The sequence below is a fragment of the Sarcophilus harrisii genome, chromosome 6 (genome assembly GCF_902635505.1).
Source record: "Sarcophilus harrisii chromosome 6, mSarHar1.11, whole genome shotgun sequence".
In the NCBI taxonomy this organism is placed as follows: Eukaryota; Metazoa; Chordata; class Mammalia; order Dasyuromorphia; family Dasyuridae; genus Sarcophilus; species Sarcophilus harrisii.
In genome coordinates this window covers 6,750,742-6,771,642 of record NC_045431.1, presented here as the reverse complement: position 1 = coordinate 6,771,642, position 20,901 = coordinate 6,750,742, and the positions used below count along the sequence as shown (strand labels likewise).

At 38.4% G+C, this 20,901-nt stretch overlaps 1 protein-coding gene across 2 annotated transcripts in view; it reads right to left on the bottom strand.

Annotated features, from left to right (window-relative positions):
• Positions 1-204: 204 nt before the first annotated feature.
• C1QTNF7 (C1q and TNF related 7) overlaps positions 205-20,901 on the bottom strand; it is a 118,766-nt gene continuing 98,069 nt past the window's right edge. For both annotated transcript variants that reach the window (XM_031943201.1, XM_003773374.4), the window contains exons 2-3: positions 4,484-4,729; positions 205-1,145 (exon numbers count right to left, since the gene is read on the bottom strand). In XM_031943201.1, the coding sequence (XP_031799061.1) occupies positions 514-1,145; positions 4,484-4,721 (870 nt within the window). In that variant the 5' untranslated portion in view covers positions 4,722-4,729 and the 3' untranslated portion in view covers positions 205-513. The remainder of the gene's footprint in view (positions 1,146-4,483; positions 4,730-20,901) is intronic.

Below are 20,901 nucleotides of genomic sequence, written 5' to 3'. Positions count from 1 at the left end.
GCTCAGGAGTATTTGTACTGGCAGTTTTGAACTTGCCACTTTGCATTGTAGAAAATGCTTCATGTCTCTTATCTTTTGTTTTTGACAAGCATTTTTGCCTTCTGAGAATTACCCAAGACATTGCACTCTCATGTTATGATTCTTTTAAGTAACTGATAAAAACAAGTAATTCCAACAAGCTTAATAAGACAATACTACTGCCAGCTGGTTTTATCACTCAATGTATTTAATATAAAATTTGTTGACATTATCTTTAATTTGTTTAAATATTTATGAACATTGCTTTCAAGGGAATTCATATCTGGGGTTATTGTTTTACATAATTCATTCTGTGTGGTCCCAGCTGTTTGGTACAGCCTCTTCCTTCACTGGATTTTATTGCAAACATCCGTGGTTTTCTTTAGTAGTTCCTTCATTTCATGGCAGTGCTGTTCTACCAGCTTTTGCTCCCAGATGAGATTTTATCTCAGTTTGCATAATGAGGGAGGGAAATTTCCAGATTTTTAGTCACTTTCATAAGTCCTCCTCCTCGGATAAGGAGTCAAGGTAATCGGTGTCAACATATAAGAGAAAGCCAGAAAATAAACTGTCTGCCCAACTTGGATCTGAGAAAAGGCCATTTTGGTCTGTAAAGAAGATCTCCAGCCAGACTTCATCTTCTGGTTGAAGGTAGATCACCGTGGAGCCAGAGGCAACATCGTGGTTCCCCGTGTTAGCATCGAAAGTTTTTATCTTGAATTGTCCGTTATGGACCAGCCCAATGGCCAGATGTTTATTGGCTAATGTGATGTCATAAGAGAAGTAATAGATTCCTGGAAACGCACAGATGAACTTTCCCGTTGAGGGATTGTAGTGCTCCCCTTCATTGAAAAGGACCTTGTTGAACACGATGGGTAATCTTTCTTCTGGGTAACTGGTGGTGATGCCGACAGAAAAGGCAGATTTGAGCACGATGCCCCCACACCTGCAGACCCCAGGAGCCCCTCGATCACCCTGGTCTCCTCGGTCTCCCTTTGGTCCAGGAAATCCCACCGGACCGACATCTCCTTTGTCTCCGGCCGGTCCTATGGGCCCCTTTTTCCCAGTCTCTCCTTGGTCCCCCTTCTCTCCAGTTGGTCCTATAGGTCCAGCCTTGCCTCTTAAACCTTCAAAAATATTTACAAGGTTAGTTATCAAGTGAGTGAGAGATTCACAAATAGCAATCCTATAAAGTCCATGGCATTAAAAATGTGTCGTCTTGGTATAGCTTTAATAAAAGTCAATGAGTTCTTTTAAATCTATGGCTACACATTTTAAAAATAAAAGCAAAGAATTGTGAATTTAAAATTTAAGTGCTTTCTACCATTAGCACGAGATTTTAAAAAATGAAAATAATTTAAAGTCATTTAATGCTATTTTGATGGTAGATCTGTGGCCATTCACATTTTGACAAAGAGCTCCCATTATCTGCTATGAGAAATCTCTCTGCATAATAATGTCATCTTCCTATCTACAAGGTGGTCTAGTTGAAGGTCTAGAATTAGAAGGAACCCACAGTTCTTACCAAATCCAATTTCCTTATTTTTACAAATAAAAAATCAAGGTCCAAGGAGGCAAAAGGACTTAGCTGAAGTCCCGTAACAAAATAATGACAGAGATTGGATGAGAAGACAGATCTCCTGACTCTTAACAGTTAGGGGGGCAGTGGACAAAGTACTGAAACTTTAGTGAGGAAGGCCTGAGATAAAATCCACATTCAGACTCTTAATAGCTATGTAACTCTCCCCAAATCATTAAAACACTTTGCCTCAGTTTCCTCATCTGTAAAATGGGGGTAATAATAGCACCTCATTCCCAAGATTGTTGTCAGGCTCAAATGAGACAATCATTGTAGAGTGCTTAGCACAGTGTCTGGCACATAGTAGGTGCTATATAAAATAATAATAACAATAAATCAGACTTTCCTGATGGGAACAGAAAAAACAACAACTGAGTTTTAGTTCTAGCTCTGCTACAGAATAACTATTTGATCCTGGACAAGTCACTTAACCTGGCTGTTCTTTGTTCTGGTCATTGGGTTTGGACCACTCCCTTCCTAAACTATGCTAATCTACTAAGTCAAGGACTTATTGGAAGTTCTCCATATTTGGATTGATGAGTGTTTCCCACATTCCCTTCCAGTTATTGATTCTAAGGGCACTTCTATACAAGCTTTCTGGACATAGAGACAGAATTAGACTCATATAGGTTAAAAATCATAATAATTCAGAAATATTAACATACTATGAACCAACATCAATGGCTGTGTAGTGTAATTGACATCTCAGATAAATCATATTAATGCTATTTTTATATGCTCCAAGTCTCATTATATATAGTCAATAGAAAATGGTTTTTGTGTGCTATTGGCCAAAATTCTGTGCCTTGAAACGTAACTCTATGTAGCAAGAGCTTGGTTAGCTGAGGAGGCAAATACCGGGGCTGTTGTGATTACAAAAGGAATTCAGCTGTATTTATATCTATGGCCCCCCCATAACGTTTATATTAATTTCTATCTGCAAATCTTACATCACAAGATCTCTTCAAATGCAGAGATCTCAGTTCATAATTGAAGGTCTTTAGTATGTATCGTTGTTGTTCTTGTTCGTCCTTTGTTCTTGAAGAGGATCATGACATTAGGGAGGGGATGCCGTGACATGCAAGTGAAGTGGATTTCAGTGAGGGAGGCCTGGGCAAGATCACCTCACTTTCTCCTCCAGAGTCAACTGGATCCAGTGGTGAGACATAGATCAGGATGACTGGAGATGGCCCTGGATGCAATGGGAGACCTAAATAACTGACAGTCTTCAAAACTTCTGAATTATAAAGCACTTTTATATAGGCAAATATAGATATGTTTGCCATACCATGTTATTTAAATAGATATTAACGCATGATTTTGTACTGTTACAAAGTTTTGCTATCAACACATTGCTAAATATTGATTTTTATTTTCTTATAAAATCATAGAATGATAGTCTTAAATCTAGAAGACTTCACTTAAAAACTAAAAAAAAAAAAATGTGGCTCCAGAAAAGGGGCCTACTAGAGCCTATGTGCTTTTACTAGACTGCCATACCCTTGAGATCTGGATTTGGATTTATTCATAATTTTCTCAAGGTATTCCATTCAGAAATATATTTGCTCCTTATTCTAAGGTTCCATGATTTCATCACAATGGGCATTCCCTTAACTGGCATCAATTACATCTTTTTTTGTGTGGATTCTATAATCAAAAAAAAAATCTACCCACCCACACTTTCTTGGTGCTGAGGAGGAATTTTAATACTTTTTTGTACCATGTGTATAGAGATGGGATCCATCCATGAAATCACAAGTAATAAAGCGGAGGATGAAAGCCAAGGGAAGCACATCATTTCAAAAGTACTTCCCAATCAATATTTTTGTGGGTGACTAGGATAATATGGAGTAACATGTTCACCATTGTTGCAGATGGCACCAACTTGGCAGGGGTAGCCAATATACTGAATGACGGTGTCATTTCAAAAGGAGTGTGACAAATTAAAATGCTGAGATAAATCTAATTAGATGAAATTTATTAAATAGAACTTCAAATCAGCAAATCTGATGAGGCTTTCTGAACTTAGCAAGGCTGGTTCTTGAAAACACATAGTCCATCAAGGTAACCCGGAAGGGTTGAAAAACCTGCCAGAGCTTGAAAGTTACCAACATATTCTTTGAGAACCTAGGTGATCTCCATGCCATGAAAAGTCACCAGAGTTGGACTTATCCCAAGGCAGAGAAAGCCAGTGGCAGGTAATGACAGGATCACTCATTCATCTAGACTGTCTCTGAACCAGGATATTCAAATCAAACTGCCACCAAGAGGGTTTGCTTGATCAAAGAATCTAGAGTTGGAAAGGACCTTAGAGATTGTGTAAACTATATTCATTAATTTACAAATGCTCCAATGAGACTCAGAAAGGCAAGGAGCTTGCTTAAAATCATGCACTCAGCCAGTAGCAGAGTTGGATTTGAACCTAGATCTTATTCCAAATCTAAAGCTCTTTGAACTATTGTGTGTTATCCATCTAACCTTCTGCTAGGAAAGAGCAAGACATTAATGAATCTTTTCTAGGATATCACAAGAAATTTGTTTTTTGATGCTCTAGCACAGAGCTAGTGTGGACTGATAGTGAAGGGTATGATTGGACAGTTAAGTTCTATTATTTATAGTGTTGCTGTTTCATATGTGAAAAATGGAATCCAGAAAAAAACCTCAGCAGTTTATATGACTTTCCTTCAGAATCTGGAACAAAGTCAGAAACAGAGACTTCTGAGTGCTTTGTCTAACACATTATTCTCATAAGATCACAGTGATTAAAACAAACAAAAGCAATAACAAAAGAGAAACAGGGTAATTTTGCTGGGTTTGGGGGTGGGAGAAAAAAGGGAAGGGGTGTGGATGAGGGAGGGTACTTCATTGAAGATTAACTTTCATTACCTGCGGTCCCCTTTTCACCTTTTTCACCTTTCCTGCCATCTCTACCATCTCTTCCTGGAAGGCCAATACGCCCGTGTGGCCCAGGTGATCCATTAGCTCCTGGGGGACCAGGAGGTCCAGGCAAGCCAGGTATACTACAGATATACCTCGGGGAGTGACTTTCTCCTTTGAACTGATTACCCCGAGGTTGTCCACTTGCCCAGATGACAAAACTTGTAACATAGAGCAAGACAAACATCTTTGGCTCTGGAAGAGACACAGATGAGCATAAATGCATCTTCTCAGGTCTTACTTAGTGTATCGATTCTATTTGAGAGACGATTGAATATCTGAAACATTATATCCCCCAATTAAAAAAAAAATCTCTCCCTCCCAAATTTCTCAGACAATAACGAGCTTCTTATCGATAAAGAATTTTTGACTTTATATGCATTGACCATAAAGATGGGGGGCTGTTTATAAGCTTCAAAAATAATTTAGCAGGATCTATGAGTTACCTTTGATCTTTAAGATACAATTCTAGAAAAAAGGGATTTTAAAAAGGAATCCTTTTACCTTCCCCCTCACTGATATTCATGTATTATTCCAATTAGTGGTAACTGGAGCAATATGTGTGTCCTAAGGGGAGACTCAACCTCTCATCTAAAATCCTTAGACTGTAATATGACAGTATTTTTTTGCATTAAGCTGCTGGAGTCTTTTTGCTAGCAAAACTAAAGAGCAGAATTCAATTAAAACAATGGAGCTGGGCTAGGGATCCCCCATGATATAGTTCCGATGTAATAGGATTTTTTTTCCTTTGCCACAAAACAAATTGCTGATATTGGAAGACTTGACTTCATTATTTTTATCATTAGCATTATACTTAGGAAAAATGAGCTGGCTCCTTTCAAATATTCTAATGGTACTAGAATGGTCCTAGAACCTTGGCAATTTTTTTAATACTTCAAAGACTACAGGTAGTTCTGGCTCTTCCTAAAGAAGGGAGCCTGTCTGCTTGGGTCTCAGCTATTGTTGGGTGTGTCCTGTGATAGATCCTGCAAGAAGAAAACTATATAACTCTTAAAAAGCACATCAGCTCAGCTAGATTTGCTTTTGACAGTCAACTTTCCAGAAGAAAAGACCATCTCACAGTTTCTTGGTGTCAATGAGAAATTTGTAATACTTGCTTGCACTATGTGCCTAGAGATGTGAACCAGTCATGAAATCACCAGTAATAAAATGGAGGATAAAAGTCAAGGAAGCACATAATTTCACAAGTACTTCTGAATCAATATTTTTTTTTGGCGACTTGGATATGGGGTACATTATCATTATTGCAGACGGCACCAAGTTGGCAGGGGTAGCTAACATACTGGATGACGATGTCAGATTTAAGAAGGATCATGAAATATTAAAATGAGGAGATAAATTTAATTAGATGAAATTTATTAAGTATAACTGTAAAGTTTTACATTTGAGTAAAAAAAAAAACCAACAGCTTTAGAAGGATAACATAAGGAAGGTACGACTAGACAGCAACTGTACTGCACTAGCTTTGGGGGCTTAGTGGATTGCAGCTAGCTAGGAGTCACTGTTGTGATATGGCAGCCAACATGGGAACAAGCTTAATTGTGTTAGAAGAGGGAAGAGAAAGGTTTTCTCTTCTCTGATCTTACCATATCTGAACTAATGCATTCAGCTGCTTGCCACGTTTTAGGAAGAATATAAGTAAATTAGTGATTGTCTAGAGAAAGATAACTGGAATGGAAAAAGCCTTGAGTTCACGTCCTAAGATAATGGATTGATGTAATTGGGGATTTAACCTATTGAAACATACACAGCAAGGACATAAAAGCTGCCTTCAAATACAGAAGTTAGAAAGCAGTTAGATGGCCTAGTGGAGAGAGGATTGGGCTAAGATCCAAGAAGACTCATCTTCATGAGTTCATTCCTGGTCTCAGACAATTGTGTGACCTTTTTTGCCTCAGTTTCTCATCTTTCAAATGAGCTGGAGAAGGAAATGACAAACATTCATTATTTTTGCTAAGAAAAAAGGGGTTCTTTTGGATTCTAGCAGGCAGAACTTGGAACACTGGATGGAAATCACAAAGAGGTCAGTTTGGTCTTGATAGAAAAGAAAAGACTCCTTCCTCAGGAAGGAGCGAGTTTCTCTCCCTAGAGATCTTGAAACAAAGATTTGGCTGTTCCCTATCAGTGATCCTCTGAGGGCTCTATTAATTCTAATTGTCTCTTATTCAGCATCTATTCAGTGGCAATACCATTGTTCAGTAGCAGTGAGGCTACCAAATTGGTGACTTAGAATCCTATTTTTATTAAGAAGTTGTGAGGAGAAATGATAGTTTATTAGATTGAAGACAAACATGACCAGCACTATCTACCTGATCAAAATCCAATCTTACTAGTCAGGAAAACTTATTTCTTCATTGGCTATATAGTTCAACCCAAAGCAAGGCCCCCAAAGCATTTGCGGTGTTGCCGGCCTGAGATATTAGGACATCCTTTGACTAAGTAAACTCATTAGATTTGCTCAGTATCATTTGTCATTTATAAAACAAAAGACATTCCACAAAGTTCCCAGACTTAATAATATGAGGAAATAGGTTTTCAAAACAATGAGATGAAAAACCTTTGGTTAAAAAGTAGGAATCCCTCAGATGTCAAGATGATTAGCTTTCCTTCCTTCTAAAAGATTTAATAGACTAAGTAGGCTTTCACAAGGCATTTGAAAGAGGAAAATAGAGTGGTTTGGATTAACACAATGAAGCTGTTTTTAACACAAGCATAAAATGAGAACCTCTAGAGAGGAAAAGAGAAGCTGAGAATGGATGCAGTGGCCCAATGAATAAACAATCTGGGAATTTCAAAGATGGAAGGGGCATCAGGTGTTCCCTAGTGCATGACGTGGGTTCAGGCAGTGTGGTGCAAAGCAAAAGGAAGAGAACTTGGAATAAAATTACCTTGACTTTGAGTTTGAGCTCGGATACTAGCTGTGTGATGATAGACAGGTGACTTTACATCTCAGCCTCAGTTATGTCTTGCTCTATGTATCTTTCAGGGTTTTGGTTAAGAAACTGAACATTTTAAGGCAGGATATGAATGTGAAAGGTTTGTTTTTTTTCCCATCCATCTGTTCTAGTTGGACTTGGGATTTCACTGATGTGGGACTTATGAGTATTAGAAACTCTCTATTTCTGTACATCAGTGAGCAGCTAGATGGCACAATGGAGCGATCACTGGTCCTGACAGTAGAAGATCTGAGTTCATATCTGACCCGGCACTTACTAGCTGTGGTAACCCTGGGCAAGCCACTTAACCCTGTTTGCCTCAGTTTTCCCATATATAAAATGAGCTGGAGAAGGAAATGGCAAACCACTGAAGTCTCTTTGTCAAGAAAACCCCAATCGGGGTCATAAAGAATTGGACATGACCGAGATGACTGAACAACAAAAATGGATCAGAAGATCACTTGGGACACTTCTCCATAGTTACCTAAATGGGGCAAGACTTGATTCCTGGTTAGATCTCTTTTCATTAAGCTATATACATTGTCTTTCCACATGCATTATTGTTATCATCATTAATAGTAGTCTCTGTTTGAATAATTACATCAAAAGGGAAATTAGTAGCTACACTCAAAGTAGGGAAGTCGGACAAAAAGCAAGGTACGGGAAATAATCAAAGGAGATGATTTGGCCAGTGCTATTCACATGGACTGACATCAACTTAAATCAAGGAAACTTAGAATAACAAAGGTTGCTCATATGCAAAAAGGATTTTAGTTCTAGGGAGTAAGATAAATTTGAAAAAATGTTGTCAAGGAAGAAATGGCAATCCTTGGCAATAGGGGCAAAGAGATGCTGAAAGGGGGAAGCTGAAAAGGATGATAAGATTGCATGCTTACAAAATGAGAATGTCAAGATGGCATGTTTTAAAATGAGAAAAGAAAGCTATTACCCAATAGAGAACAAAACAGAGAGGGAGAGACATATTTGGGACCAAATTATGTAGACGTTACTCTTTCTTATGCTAACTTTAGTTACTGAGCTATAAAAGGAATATATGAAATTAAAAGGGAGTGACTGCCCCAGAGACCAGTTAGCAGGTCGGTCCCAGGCTGAAAGCATGAGGCCTTCATTGCAGCTATCTAGGGAAGACAATGGCAAACCATTCCAGTATTTTTGCCAAGAAAGCCTCAGATGGGGTCATGAAGAGTCAGACACAATTGTAAACAACTGAACAAAATATATTAAAAAGGAAACTGGAAAGATGTACATGGGGAGCAGTTTTAAAAAGAATAATTTGTCAGTCAATCAGTAAACATTTATTAAGCATCTACTATGTACCAAGCATTAAGCTAAGCCCAGTGAATGACACAATGAAAGGCAAAAGACAATCCCTCTCCTTAGGAAGCTCATACTCTAATGAGGGAGTCAACATGAAAATAACCATGTACAAACAAAATAGATAGGCAATGAATTGGAAATAATTTACAGAGAGAAAGGACTAGAATTAAAGGGGATCAAAGGCTTCTTGTGAAAAAATGAAATGCTTTTTCTGGCACTTGAAGAAAGCCAAGAAAGTGAGGAAGTGAAGATAAGGAGAGTGCATTAAAATGTTAATGGAGACAGCTGAGACAATGGATTTTCATTAATTCAACAGACAAGTCTTTATTACTGAAAAGTGTTGTGTTGGATATCATGAAGGTGGCAGAAAAGTGGAAGGCAAAGTCTCTATCTTCCAAAAAGCTAAAATGGAGTCAGATGGTATGGCTCAGTGCAAAAAGTTTTGGTTTGGGAGTCAGAGGACTTGGGTCTGAATGCTACATGTACCAATTTTGAGTGATCTTGAACATCATGTAGTTGCCATCATCATCATCATCATCATCATCATCATCATCATCATCATCATCTCCACCACCATTATCATCATCAAAGCAACAACAGCATTTATGAAGAACTTCAAGATTTACAAAATGCTCTACATATGTCTTTCATTTGATTCTCAACCTTTGTGGAATAGGCACCCATATTAGCCCCATTTTACAGACGAGGAAACAGAGGCTGGGAGAAGTTTGCTGACTCGCCCAGATTCATACCATCTAGCAAGATCTGATTATCAGGTTTTCCTGACTCTACATCGAGCACTCTATCCTAGCCATTCTTCTCTAGCTCTTGATCACCTCATCTATGTGCATTGGAAGATTACTTATGTCGTATTGTGAAGGGTGAATTGGAGAAGGGAAAGATTAGAGACAGAGATGCCTCTTGGGAAAATATCACAATAGTCAAAGTAAGAGAAGGGGAGCAAAGGAGAAGAAGTCATACCCTAGCATTAAAAAGGCAAGAAATCCCATCCACTTCTCCAAAGGGAAGATGTTCAGGGGCAGTGAAATAGGCAAAAGGGAAGAAGCCGAGAGGACCCTGAGCAATTAATCTTCTCATTTTACTACTTGAGGAAATAGAGAGATGGAGAAATGACTTGCCTAATGCACAGAAATGACCTTGGTTAAATTGTTTAATTTCAACATGCTTTTATTAGGTACCTACTGTGTGCAAATTACTGTGCTAAGAAATAGAGACAGAAACAAAACAAGTTCCAAAGGAGCTGAAATTCAACTGAATCATAATTATGTTACTTTGTTATGACCTATAGCTGCTCTTCATGCCATTCTGAGCCAAAACCCTAAATGGGCTTTCTTTCTAAATTGGAAGGGCCCCCTTTCCACCAAAAGAAAAATTCCCAGAGGCCCCTGCTATTATATCCCAATTTTTTTTTGACTGGCTTCCCAGAACATCACGCACACCTAATGAGCTGTGACCTTTTTTCTTGCTCCCTTGGGAGCTTGTACCTAATTTAGACTGCCCTTTCTTCTTTGACCCTTCCCCAATCCTATTTTCCCTGTTATATTCTAGACCAGACAAGGTACTTGGCCTGTTAACTTTTGCCTTTCATTGAATGGCAGCAAGATTATATTTGTACCTTCACTTCCATACTTTTTTTATGTGACTCTTTCCCATTCATGCCATTTCCACATTCATTTTCTTTCCTTCTTTCTTTCCTTTCCAGAATGCCTCTAGTATTCTGTCCATGGTACCTCCTATCTGCCTGATTAAGGACTGATATCTTATATAAAGCATTTAGGACAAGATAGGTAATTACTGAATAGAAACCTAGTAGTTTGGGAGAGAGTTCACAGACCTTGGACCTAAGAAATCTGGGTTTCCAGCTTTCTCTGATACCTAAAATCTTTAAGTTTCCTCATCCATAAAATAGGAATCACAGACTTGCTGTTGAAAGAAATCTCAGAAGTCACTGTCTAGACCCCAGCTTCTTAAACTGTGGATCACAGCCCCATATGGGATTTCATAACTGAATCTGGGGGGTTACAAAATGATGATTTATCACCAGTACAAGTTTGATTTCATATGCCTATGTAGCCAGGGCCAAGTAAAAATTTCTTGGGCAAAAGGGCTTGTGAATGGAAAAAGTTTTAATGGTGCTGGTCTAGACTGACCCTAGGCAAATTTTGAATCCCATCGACAACATACAAAAACGGCACTCATCCTGCTTCTGCCTGAGCACATGTAATGCAGAGAAATCACTCCCTTCCAAGGGATCCCAGCCCATTTGGGAACAGCTCTAATTATTGGTAGGCTTTGTAAAAGGTCCCAACGAGAAACTTGTCACAGTCTAAGGACTTAATTTCAGTTGCTTAACTCCTTTAAATGTGCTCATCCATTTGAGAACAGCTTCTGTTTAATTACATCCGTTGATCATTTCTCCTTCCTTTAAAACAGCTCCTTCTCTGCTGAAGAACAGGAAAATGAATGAGTTCTTTGACTTCCATGAGAGATTTCTTTGGGTCTTTTTGTGTCTTGGCCAGATTATGTGTAGGCCCAATTCATATCAATTGTGAGTGTAATTGATAGCTTTCCCACTTCCTTTAAATGTTTAATTTACTCCGGGGCTGATGATGTAAGGAATGTTCCATTGCAGACAAAAGGGATGCTATATGGATTTCTGTGCTGGCACGTGGGTTGGCTCTTTGGGTTTTCTTCTTGCTCCATCTGTTTTCATTAGAGATACTTGATTACGAACTCTATCATCTTTGCCAATAGAGAATGAGCATTGGAAAGATCTAGACATAAAAGTCAGATACTTGAAGCTCATTTAGTTCCTGACTCTGATTTTGCAGAGAAAGAAATGGATGATCAGAGAGACCAAGAAAACACAGCTAGTAATAAAGAGCAGAACTGAGTCAGAATTAAGTATTTTTCCATTACAGTATAGGGTGAAAGACCTATTCCAATTTTGATGGATCTTATGGGACAACCTGGAAAAATATCTGTGCCACAGACATGGACGAGAGTCCTAGCCATGGTGTGAAGGGACAAGATTAAAAGGTGCTCATATAGCCAACAGCTCCTGCAGTCTCCTCTCCTACTCATCCATGTATTGGGTTCTCGGGGGTTTTGCCTTTCTGACTTCTCTAAGTTCCTTGCCCTAAGCTGGACAACAGATCTCTTGGGATGTTGACTTCTGGCCTCTGTTCTAAACCTCGAATCTGTATTCCCACTATGCTGTTTAGTGTTATGAGGAAGCCATGTTACAGTGGATGGAAAGAGCTGGATTTAGAATCCAAAGACATCTACATTTGCTCCTGACTCTGACAAGCACTAGTTGTGGAACCCAATCCTTCTCAGAGCCTCTTTTTGGTCACCTATAGAATGGGTATGACAATGGTTGTTTTGGAACATCAGGAAATTACAGATAAGATAGGAGACTTTAACAGTAGCACTCTTGAGCCAACATTGTATTCCCCAAAGCTTCATTACTGATTGTGACAACCCTGGTTGTGATATCCCAGAACCCATCTTCATATTTTGTCAGTCTGTTGAGTCAAAGCGAATGATTAGCAATGACTGACTCAGACTACCTTTTGTGCCCTGATGGCTTTCATTCCTAAATGTCAATTTACTTCTTATTTACCATATACAAGCTATGGAAATAATTTCTTGCTCAAACCAACTCCTAGTCTCCAGGGAATGACTGAGGGCTCTGGAGAAGGATCTGTGACTGGTTCTAAGCCAGCATCTGTGATGGTGGGGGCAGCCCTTCATATAATGATTACTGGTTACTTTGAACTGCTCAGCTTGCTGGGGAAATCTGAGAAATAGGACAGTAGTGGTGGGGGTGGGAAAGTCAAATATAAAAGCCATAGTCTCCAACTTTGAGTTCTTTACTCTTTATCAAACATTTCTTCCTTCAGTGATGGGATCCCCAAAGTAATTAATTTCTATTTTCAGACTGAATCTGGGGAACTCTCTGTGGAGAGTTTTTATTATATTATTATATAATATATATTATATAATTACGTATTAAATATTATGTTATTATGTAGACACCTAACTTGGCATGAGTCAACAATGTGATATGGTCACTCAGAAACCAAAGTCTACTTAGACTGCATTTATAAAATATAGCATCCAGGGTGTGGGGGGTGATATACTCTCTCTTGGACAGGCCATACTTGAAGCAGTTTATTCAGCCATATTTTAGGAAGGTTATTGACAGGCTGTATAGAGAAGAGGAAACAAGGTGACACGTGGGATAGAGTGCCAAGTCTGGATTCAGGAAGACTCGGTGTTCTGAGTTCAAATTTGACCTCAGACAGCTAATGTCTGAACTAGACACTTAACCATGCGTGCCTCAGTTTGCTCTTCAGTAAAATAAACTAGAGAAGGAAATGGCAAACCATTCCAGTATCTCTGCCAAGAAAAACCCAAATGGCATCATGACTGAACAATAAGAACAACAATAGATAAGTGAAGTTGCAATGGCGAGGATATTCAGAATAATGCCATTTGAGGATATTTGGAGGAGTTGTGAATGTACAGCTAGAAGAAGAGAAGATTTGGAGGGGTGAGAAAGGGAAAGGGACATGATTCTGTCTTTAGGGCTAGTTTGTAGAAAGAAATTAAGACTTGGGCTCTGGCTCAAACAGAACTAATGAGGATCAAGAGGTAGCAATTATGGGAAGGAAGATTTTGATTTAGCCGAGCCTTTACTGCTCCTTGATAATCCTTTAAATTTTACTCTTTATATAAGTTCCCACAGAATGTTTCTTCTTTCCTCTCATCAATTAAATCTCCACTCTCTACTCTTATCCAGCAAGTGATTCAGCTTCTAGTTATCCTTCAGTTTTAAATCAGGCTATCATTCATTTTTCTCCTGAGATCATTATAAACTCCCTCTTCTCATTCCTTAAATTTTCTCTGCAGCTTCTTTCTCCCACTTTCATATTCAATAATCATCAAGGCTAATCCATCTCTCAGCCCATTTGATCAAGTTCTCTACCACATCACCTTGAGGAATTAATTTCAGTAAAAATAATTAGCCCAGTATAATATCATGAAACTCTTTCATTTCCTTAGATGCTTTCCTTCTGCCTATTAAACAGGTTCAGATTTTTCCAGTACTTACAAGAAGGATAACAAAACAACCCATAGTAACTCAACACAGTTTGTTTCTTCTCTCTAATGTTTAGCTTATCTCTTTACTCCCCTTTGCCACCAAACTTCTTGGGGGAAAAAATAGTGTTCCCAGTATCTCAGCTTCCTCATTTTCCCCTCTCTTTAAATCCTTGCATTTGTCTTTTTATCAGTATCAGTGGTGTTACCTCCGAAGTTCTACCTTCCAAGGGCACCAATGACTTTCTAATACCAAATATTTTTTCCTAGGTCTCTTAATCTGCTGCCTTTGATGCTATTGGCCACCAAACTCACTCCCTTGATTTCAGAAACATGGCAGTCTGCTGGTTCTACTCTACTCTTTCTTACTTCATTGCTAACTCTTATCGCATTGTGTCCTTTTAAGATAGATATTTCCCAAGAGTTTGTTCTTGATCCTCTTCTTTCCCTATATTCTCACCTTTGACAATTTCATTCATTTCCATAATCTGTTACATCCTCTAAGCAGATAACTCCCAAATCTATTATTCCCTGTGCTACCTGCTGAGAACTCAAATATCCCACCATCACATCCAAGTCAACATGTATCTAACTAGAAAAGTCTCATGCATTGATCTACTAATTTCATCACTCTTTTGCTCAAATATCTCCAGTGGTTCCCAATTGCCTTTTGAATAAAGCTCAAATGTTCTGTCTGTATTCAAGACCTCTTCAGTCTGTTGCCCTTTTTCATTATAACTTGTCACATGTATTTTTTTTTTTTTTTTTTGGCATACTCCATCTTTCATCAACACTGGAATATTCTTTGTCTCTCTGGCATCTCCTATGCTGTTTCCTCTGTGTTTTATGTAGGTTGTTTTTTTATTCTTCCTGCAATATCTTTCTTTCCCTCCATTGCTTGTTAAATTCTTATAAATATTTTAAAACATTGTTTATGAATCTTTTAGATTTATTACTCACATGATGCTTCATTTATTAAACTTTCCCTGGTTGGGAATGATTTTTATCTCTTTTTTATCTTTCTCTAATGAACTTTTAATGTTTTATTGTGTATTAAAGTTAGCTGTGTATCTGTTCCCCCAGCTAGAGAATAAGTTCTATTAGGACAAAAACTTTTACTTAAACTTTGTGCTTTCCTTAGCATCTAGAACAGTGTTGCTTATACCATAGGTGCTTAATTTTTTGGAATGAATGAATGAAGAACTGGTTTCTGGTGACCTGTCTCTAAATTTATCTAAATTGCCTTCAGATGAAAGACTCATAATTTATCACCGTGCTCATAGTTGAAATCTCTCTGCGTTGCAAGGATCTTTTATCTTGCTACTATTGCCTTTAAGAATCCAAGGTCATGTACCATGAAATAAGGTATCTGAAGAGGACTTGTGTATTTAAGAAAAACATAGTATATAATCGTTCTATTTTCTTTTAAGTTAAATTATGATTAACAAAATAATGTTTCATCTACTTTTATATAGTATAAGTTTTGATGAGTACATGTCAGCTGGACACAGTGGATAGAGTGCCAGGTCTGGAATCAAGAAGAAAGTTCAAATCAGGTTTTAGACATTTACTAGCTGTGTAACCCTGGAAAATCACTTAACCCAGTTTGTCTCAATTTCCTCATCTGTAAAATGAACTGGAGAATTAAGTGGAAAAACCCACCCCAGTATTTCTGCCAAGAAAAGCCCAAATAGGTGCAGACAAGTTGAACACAACTGAAAATGATTGAACAGTCACCTATATATTAATGAGGATAATCCAGAGTTTAGCATATATTGCTTTCTAAAAGCAAAATGCTCTCTTTTGTGCCTTATTTCCAAAAGGTCACTTCTAATTATTTCAAAACACAGAAATTTTAGTAGTATTAGATTACATCCAGTTGTTTGACACTGTGAAACTCGATGGATTTTAAAGTCATTCAACCTAAAATTGAGTAACTTTACTTAGATAAGCCAAATTTGGCTATGAAATAATTTATTCACTGACTTCTTCTATTTACCTATAATCTGAGTATCCATCTATCTATCATCTATCTATCTATCTATCATATTCATATCAGAATTTTCCCAGAAATTTTAAGAAAACCTTCTAAAACATGTTAGAAAAATTCAAAGTAGCTTCACAATTCAGAAAATAGATGCTTCTGCTCTACTCATTCGGGGAAGGCATATAGCATAGATTGAAATTAAAAATCTGGAAAATGTTTAAAATGGGGAATGCTTGCTCTAGATAATCCAGATTTTCTTGCAATGGAACTTTAGGACCATTTACTAGGCAAGGAGATCTTAGGAAGTTTGCTGTTGATTTAAAATCTTGAATAACAATAGGATTTTGGAGTCATAGAATGTTAATGCTAGGTGAAATTTTCAGTCATAGAATTTAGAACGTTAGATCTAGAATAATGCTTAGAAAACAAAAGATAGAACGTTAAGACTTGGATTGGTTTGTAGACTATAGAAGGTCGGATCTGGAAAGGAGCCTTATAACACAGAATGGAAGTTATAAGGATCTTCGGACTATAAAATATTTGAGCTGGAGGTTACCTTAGAACATTGAATTTAAAGCTGGAATGAATCTTTGAATATAGAACATAAAACATCAGGGCTAAAAGGTATAATGCAGAAACCATGTTTCCTTCCTCCTTCTCTATCTAACAAAGGCAATGCCCCCTATTCTCAGGATCACAAATGAGAAAATATAAACTGAGAAAGAAACCTATATGATACCTATGTAACTGAAGTCAGGGTTCTAGGTGACCCTATGGAATTGAATTAAACTTAATGCCTTTCTCTTCCCCAGACACCAAGGCAGCACAGGAAGAATTAAGTCCCCCTGGCCTCCACCCCCATCCCAGTATATCCCCCAAGTATTGGGAGTAATTCTTGTACGTTTATTCTTGCTATTATCTTTGAAGTAAATATGCCTTTATAAAAGCTGATCTAACTGTTATGTGGCTAGATGGGCCTACGGTTTCCTAAAATTAGGGAAAACGGGAAACTTGAACCATGGTAAAGACTAAAAGTACTCTAACTTTTGTAAAGGTACTAAAGAACCCTTGGGGGGAGGAGAAGTGAAACAGAGCATCTGGCCCCCAGACTGGAGAGACCAAAGAGTCACTCTTACAGCAGATTTTCAAAATAGTACTCTCTGTACTTTTGCTTGCTGAAGAAAGTTAACATAATGTACTACTTTGAAAAACAAATGTCCATGTAATTTATTGCCTGCAAGATGGCAAACTGGTCTATTAAAAGTGAAGTTAAAGAATTATTTCAAAATTTTCTTTGAAAACCATGTTTCTGACACCAAACATGGGTGAAAGCAAAAAAATGTAGTCAAAATCTGCTTTTGGGGATCTTGATTTCGAATGTCAATAGAATCCAAAAGTTTAAGAATACAACAGAATTAGTCACCTGAGAAATTTCAATATGTCAGCAGAGGACAAAAGTGCAAAATCTTTGAAGTCCTACATCAAATGGGCACCGAACCCTACCACATGCTCAGGGTGAGCTAGGCACTGTGGGAGATAGGAGGAATAAACCTTGGCAGAATCCCTGCATTCAAGGAATTTACAATGATATTCTCTTTACAAGTCATCTGACATTTCCTGCTAACTTTATCTGTTGTTAACATTTATTAAGCAGAATTTTTGCATTGAGTTTGTTTTTTAGGAATATAAAATTTTACATAGCCAGGGAAGGGAAGAGATTTCCAAATAGCTTTGGAACATCATCTACAAATGAGAAAATAACTTTCCAAATGTTCTAATATGATTGTGGGCCTATTTTCTTTTCTTTCTTTTTTTTGCTGAGCCAGTTGGGGTTAAGTGACTTGCCCAAGATCACACAGCTAGGAAGTGTTAAGTGTCTGAGATCAGATTTGAACTCAGATCCTCCTGAATTCAGGGCTGCCTATTTTCTAATTAATTAGTTAATTGTCTTTTTTATGGAATCTAGATAAACCTCTAATATAATTCAATTCAAAAAACACTTATTAAGTGCTACCACATGTGAGAAATTGTGGTAGATGCTGGATATATGAAGGGGGAAAGACCATGCCCCTTAAGGAACTGACATTTTCATGAAGTGAGGGTAAAGGGAAAGACAACATGTACATATCCATGTATAATTCAAGTTATACTAGAGCACCAGCCCTAAAATCAGGAGGACCTGAGTTCAAATCTGGCCTCAGACACTTAACACTTCCTAACTGTGTGATCCTGGACAAGTCACTTAATCCCAATTGCCTCAGCAGTAATTCAAGTTATACTTAATATATGGCATTATGCAATATTATGAACACAAGCTCTTATCTTCACTTGAAATAGAGAAATACTACCTAATAATTACTGCTATCTAAAAATAGGATAGATTGCCTCAGGCAGTAGGGAGTTCCACTTTCCTGATTTGGAATAGAGTAAGACCTGGTATAAGGGAGAGCAAGGAAAAGGCTATTTCAAGAGACCAGAGCAGAGGTTATTATGTTCTAAACTAGAGGGAGGTACTTAAATAGGTTAAAAAGAAGGAACACAACGAGAGAAAGATTTTGGAGAAAGAAATATCAAGATTTGCTAATTGACTGAATGTGTGGAGTGAGAGGTTAGGAGCTGAGGATGAGACTGGATTACAAACCTGGGTCAACAGATGAATGGTAGCTCTCTCTTGTGAGTTATTTATTGAATTAATTATCATATTATATATAATATATATTAAAGTAAGTGATTCTCTTTTAATCGTGTTGCCACTGAGGTGTCTCTAGGACACTGAGCAGGTGGTGAGCGAGAGTCTCATCACCCGTCATCTGGACTATTGTATTTTGGCAGACATAGGAAGACAAATCAGAACTATTATAGACAGGAGACAGGGGAATCAATGAGGAGGAGGCCGTTATGTAATAATTTAACCCCTGAGACCTAACAACCCAAAGGTGGAAAGGGACAAAAACACTGAACTGGAGAGTTCAAGGTCTTTTAGATCTAAAGGAAATAATCAATGACTTCCAAAATTTCTGAGCCTCGACTGACTTAGTAGCACATTTAATAGCTACAAAACAATCTATTTGCATGGAGGGGTTGGATTATTTCAGTATCTTTGTCTCCAGCCACACAAGATCCAGCACGACTCTGGGAAGCATCACTGGTGTGAATCCCATAAGCAAAGATGGAGTCCCTGATTGAGGGAAACCACTCCCGAACCATGTAGGAAAACTGAAACTAGACTTTTATGTTTTGTGGTGACAAATCTCGTAAGAGAGACTAAGAACTGAATTGAGGGTGGCTTCTGTAAGTCCCAGACTGAGGCAAGTTTTCCCAGCTGAGAATATTGTAATACTCCAGCCGTAAAACCCAGGAAAGCTAGATCCCGGAGGGGTGAAGACTGCCGTCATTCATCAGAGAGATCCGTTCAACCGAGTCCCCCAGTACTTCATTGTTTCAGAAAGGACCCGGTCCCCACTCCCGTTTCATCTATGGGTGACATTTTAAGAAAGCCATTGACTGACAAATTGGCAAATGCTTCAAGAAACGCCCACCAACAATGGATGTTTGAGAACATGGGAGCAGGAAGACTCCTTAGAGAGCGTGTCCTCCAGCCTCTTCATTACACAGATAAGGAAAGCGCATCCCTGAATGCTCACAGACATACAACTGGTGAGCTTGAGAGCTGGATTCCAAGGCAGGTACCAGATCTCCAAGTTCAGCATGCTTCCTGTGGATGCCTCTAGGCGAACACTCCAATACCAAATCTCAGTAGTTATGTCACCTGGCTAAGACATACTCTTTTTGTTTTCTGAAGAAGAGAATAACAATTTCAAAGGTAGAGAGGGATTAGTAAAGGCTTTCTAACCTTTTGGAAGAAAAGCACTATGGGAATCTAAACTATGATTTTGAAAGCAGAGCCTTTAATGCCTATCTTATTTGCGTTCTGAGAACACATTGGACCCAAATCCCGATAAGTCCTTAGATCTGTGTGAACTGCTAATCTATAAGCTTTGAGGAGATTTGGAGCCAGTGGAAAAAGTCCAAATATAAGCCCTAGAACTAAACCTGATAGTGTGGGTATTACCTAGAGCCATATGCAAGACTTATGGCATAATGGGGTCCCAGATAAAGTTATGAGTCATATAAAAAGTATTAGCAACCTGGGGCGGGGATTTGCTGTGTCTCAGATATTCCCAGAAAATCACTGAATGAGAGGCCCAAAAAAGCCTAGGAAATCGGCGGGGTGGTGGGAGAAAACAAGCATTTCCTAACACAGACTATATTCCGGACACTGTGCTAAGTGCTTTGTGGAGTGGGGTTAAGAGACTTGCCCAGTGTCACATCCCTTTTCCTACCATACAATCTGGACAATAAAGAATTGCCTGCCCTCTGCAGTACATGGCCCAATAAAAGTCAGAGCCAAATTTGAAGCCCGGCTCTGCCATTTACTAGCTCCATACTTTGGGCACATTATTTGTTGGGTCTTGGTCTCTTCATCCACAAAATGAGAGTTGGATTAGGCGAGCTCTAAAGTCTTTTCCAGCCTCAAATGTTATCCTCCTCTGCTTTGAGACCAATTTATACATTTTAAAAAAATTAGGATTAATTTTGCTTGGAAAAGATCTGTGAATTTCCTGATACTCCTAGTGATAATTGGGCCGGGAAACCATTGGTCTTGTAATCTCTAAGAAAGGGCCGGGAATGTTGACCCCTTGAGTAACCAGATGGAGCCAGAAGTCCCCCGTAGTGTGGGATGTGCATGGGTCTTCAGCTGCAATCCTACCCTCTGTGTGTATCTTGGTCCACTTCCTCTTCTCTGAGATTTCAGTTCAGTCCCTAAGCACTCCTCCCAGATTTGACACATTGCTCTCAACTCTTCCTCCTTCTCTCTTTGGTTAAAGGTCACAAACATGGAAAGAGATGAGAAGCAGCGTGGGGTGATAGTAGTTCATATTTCCATAGCATTTTAA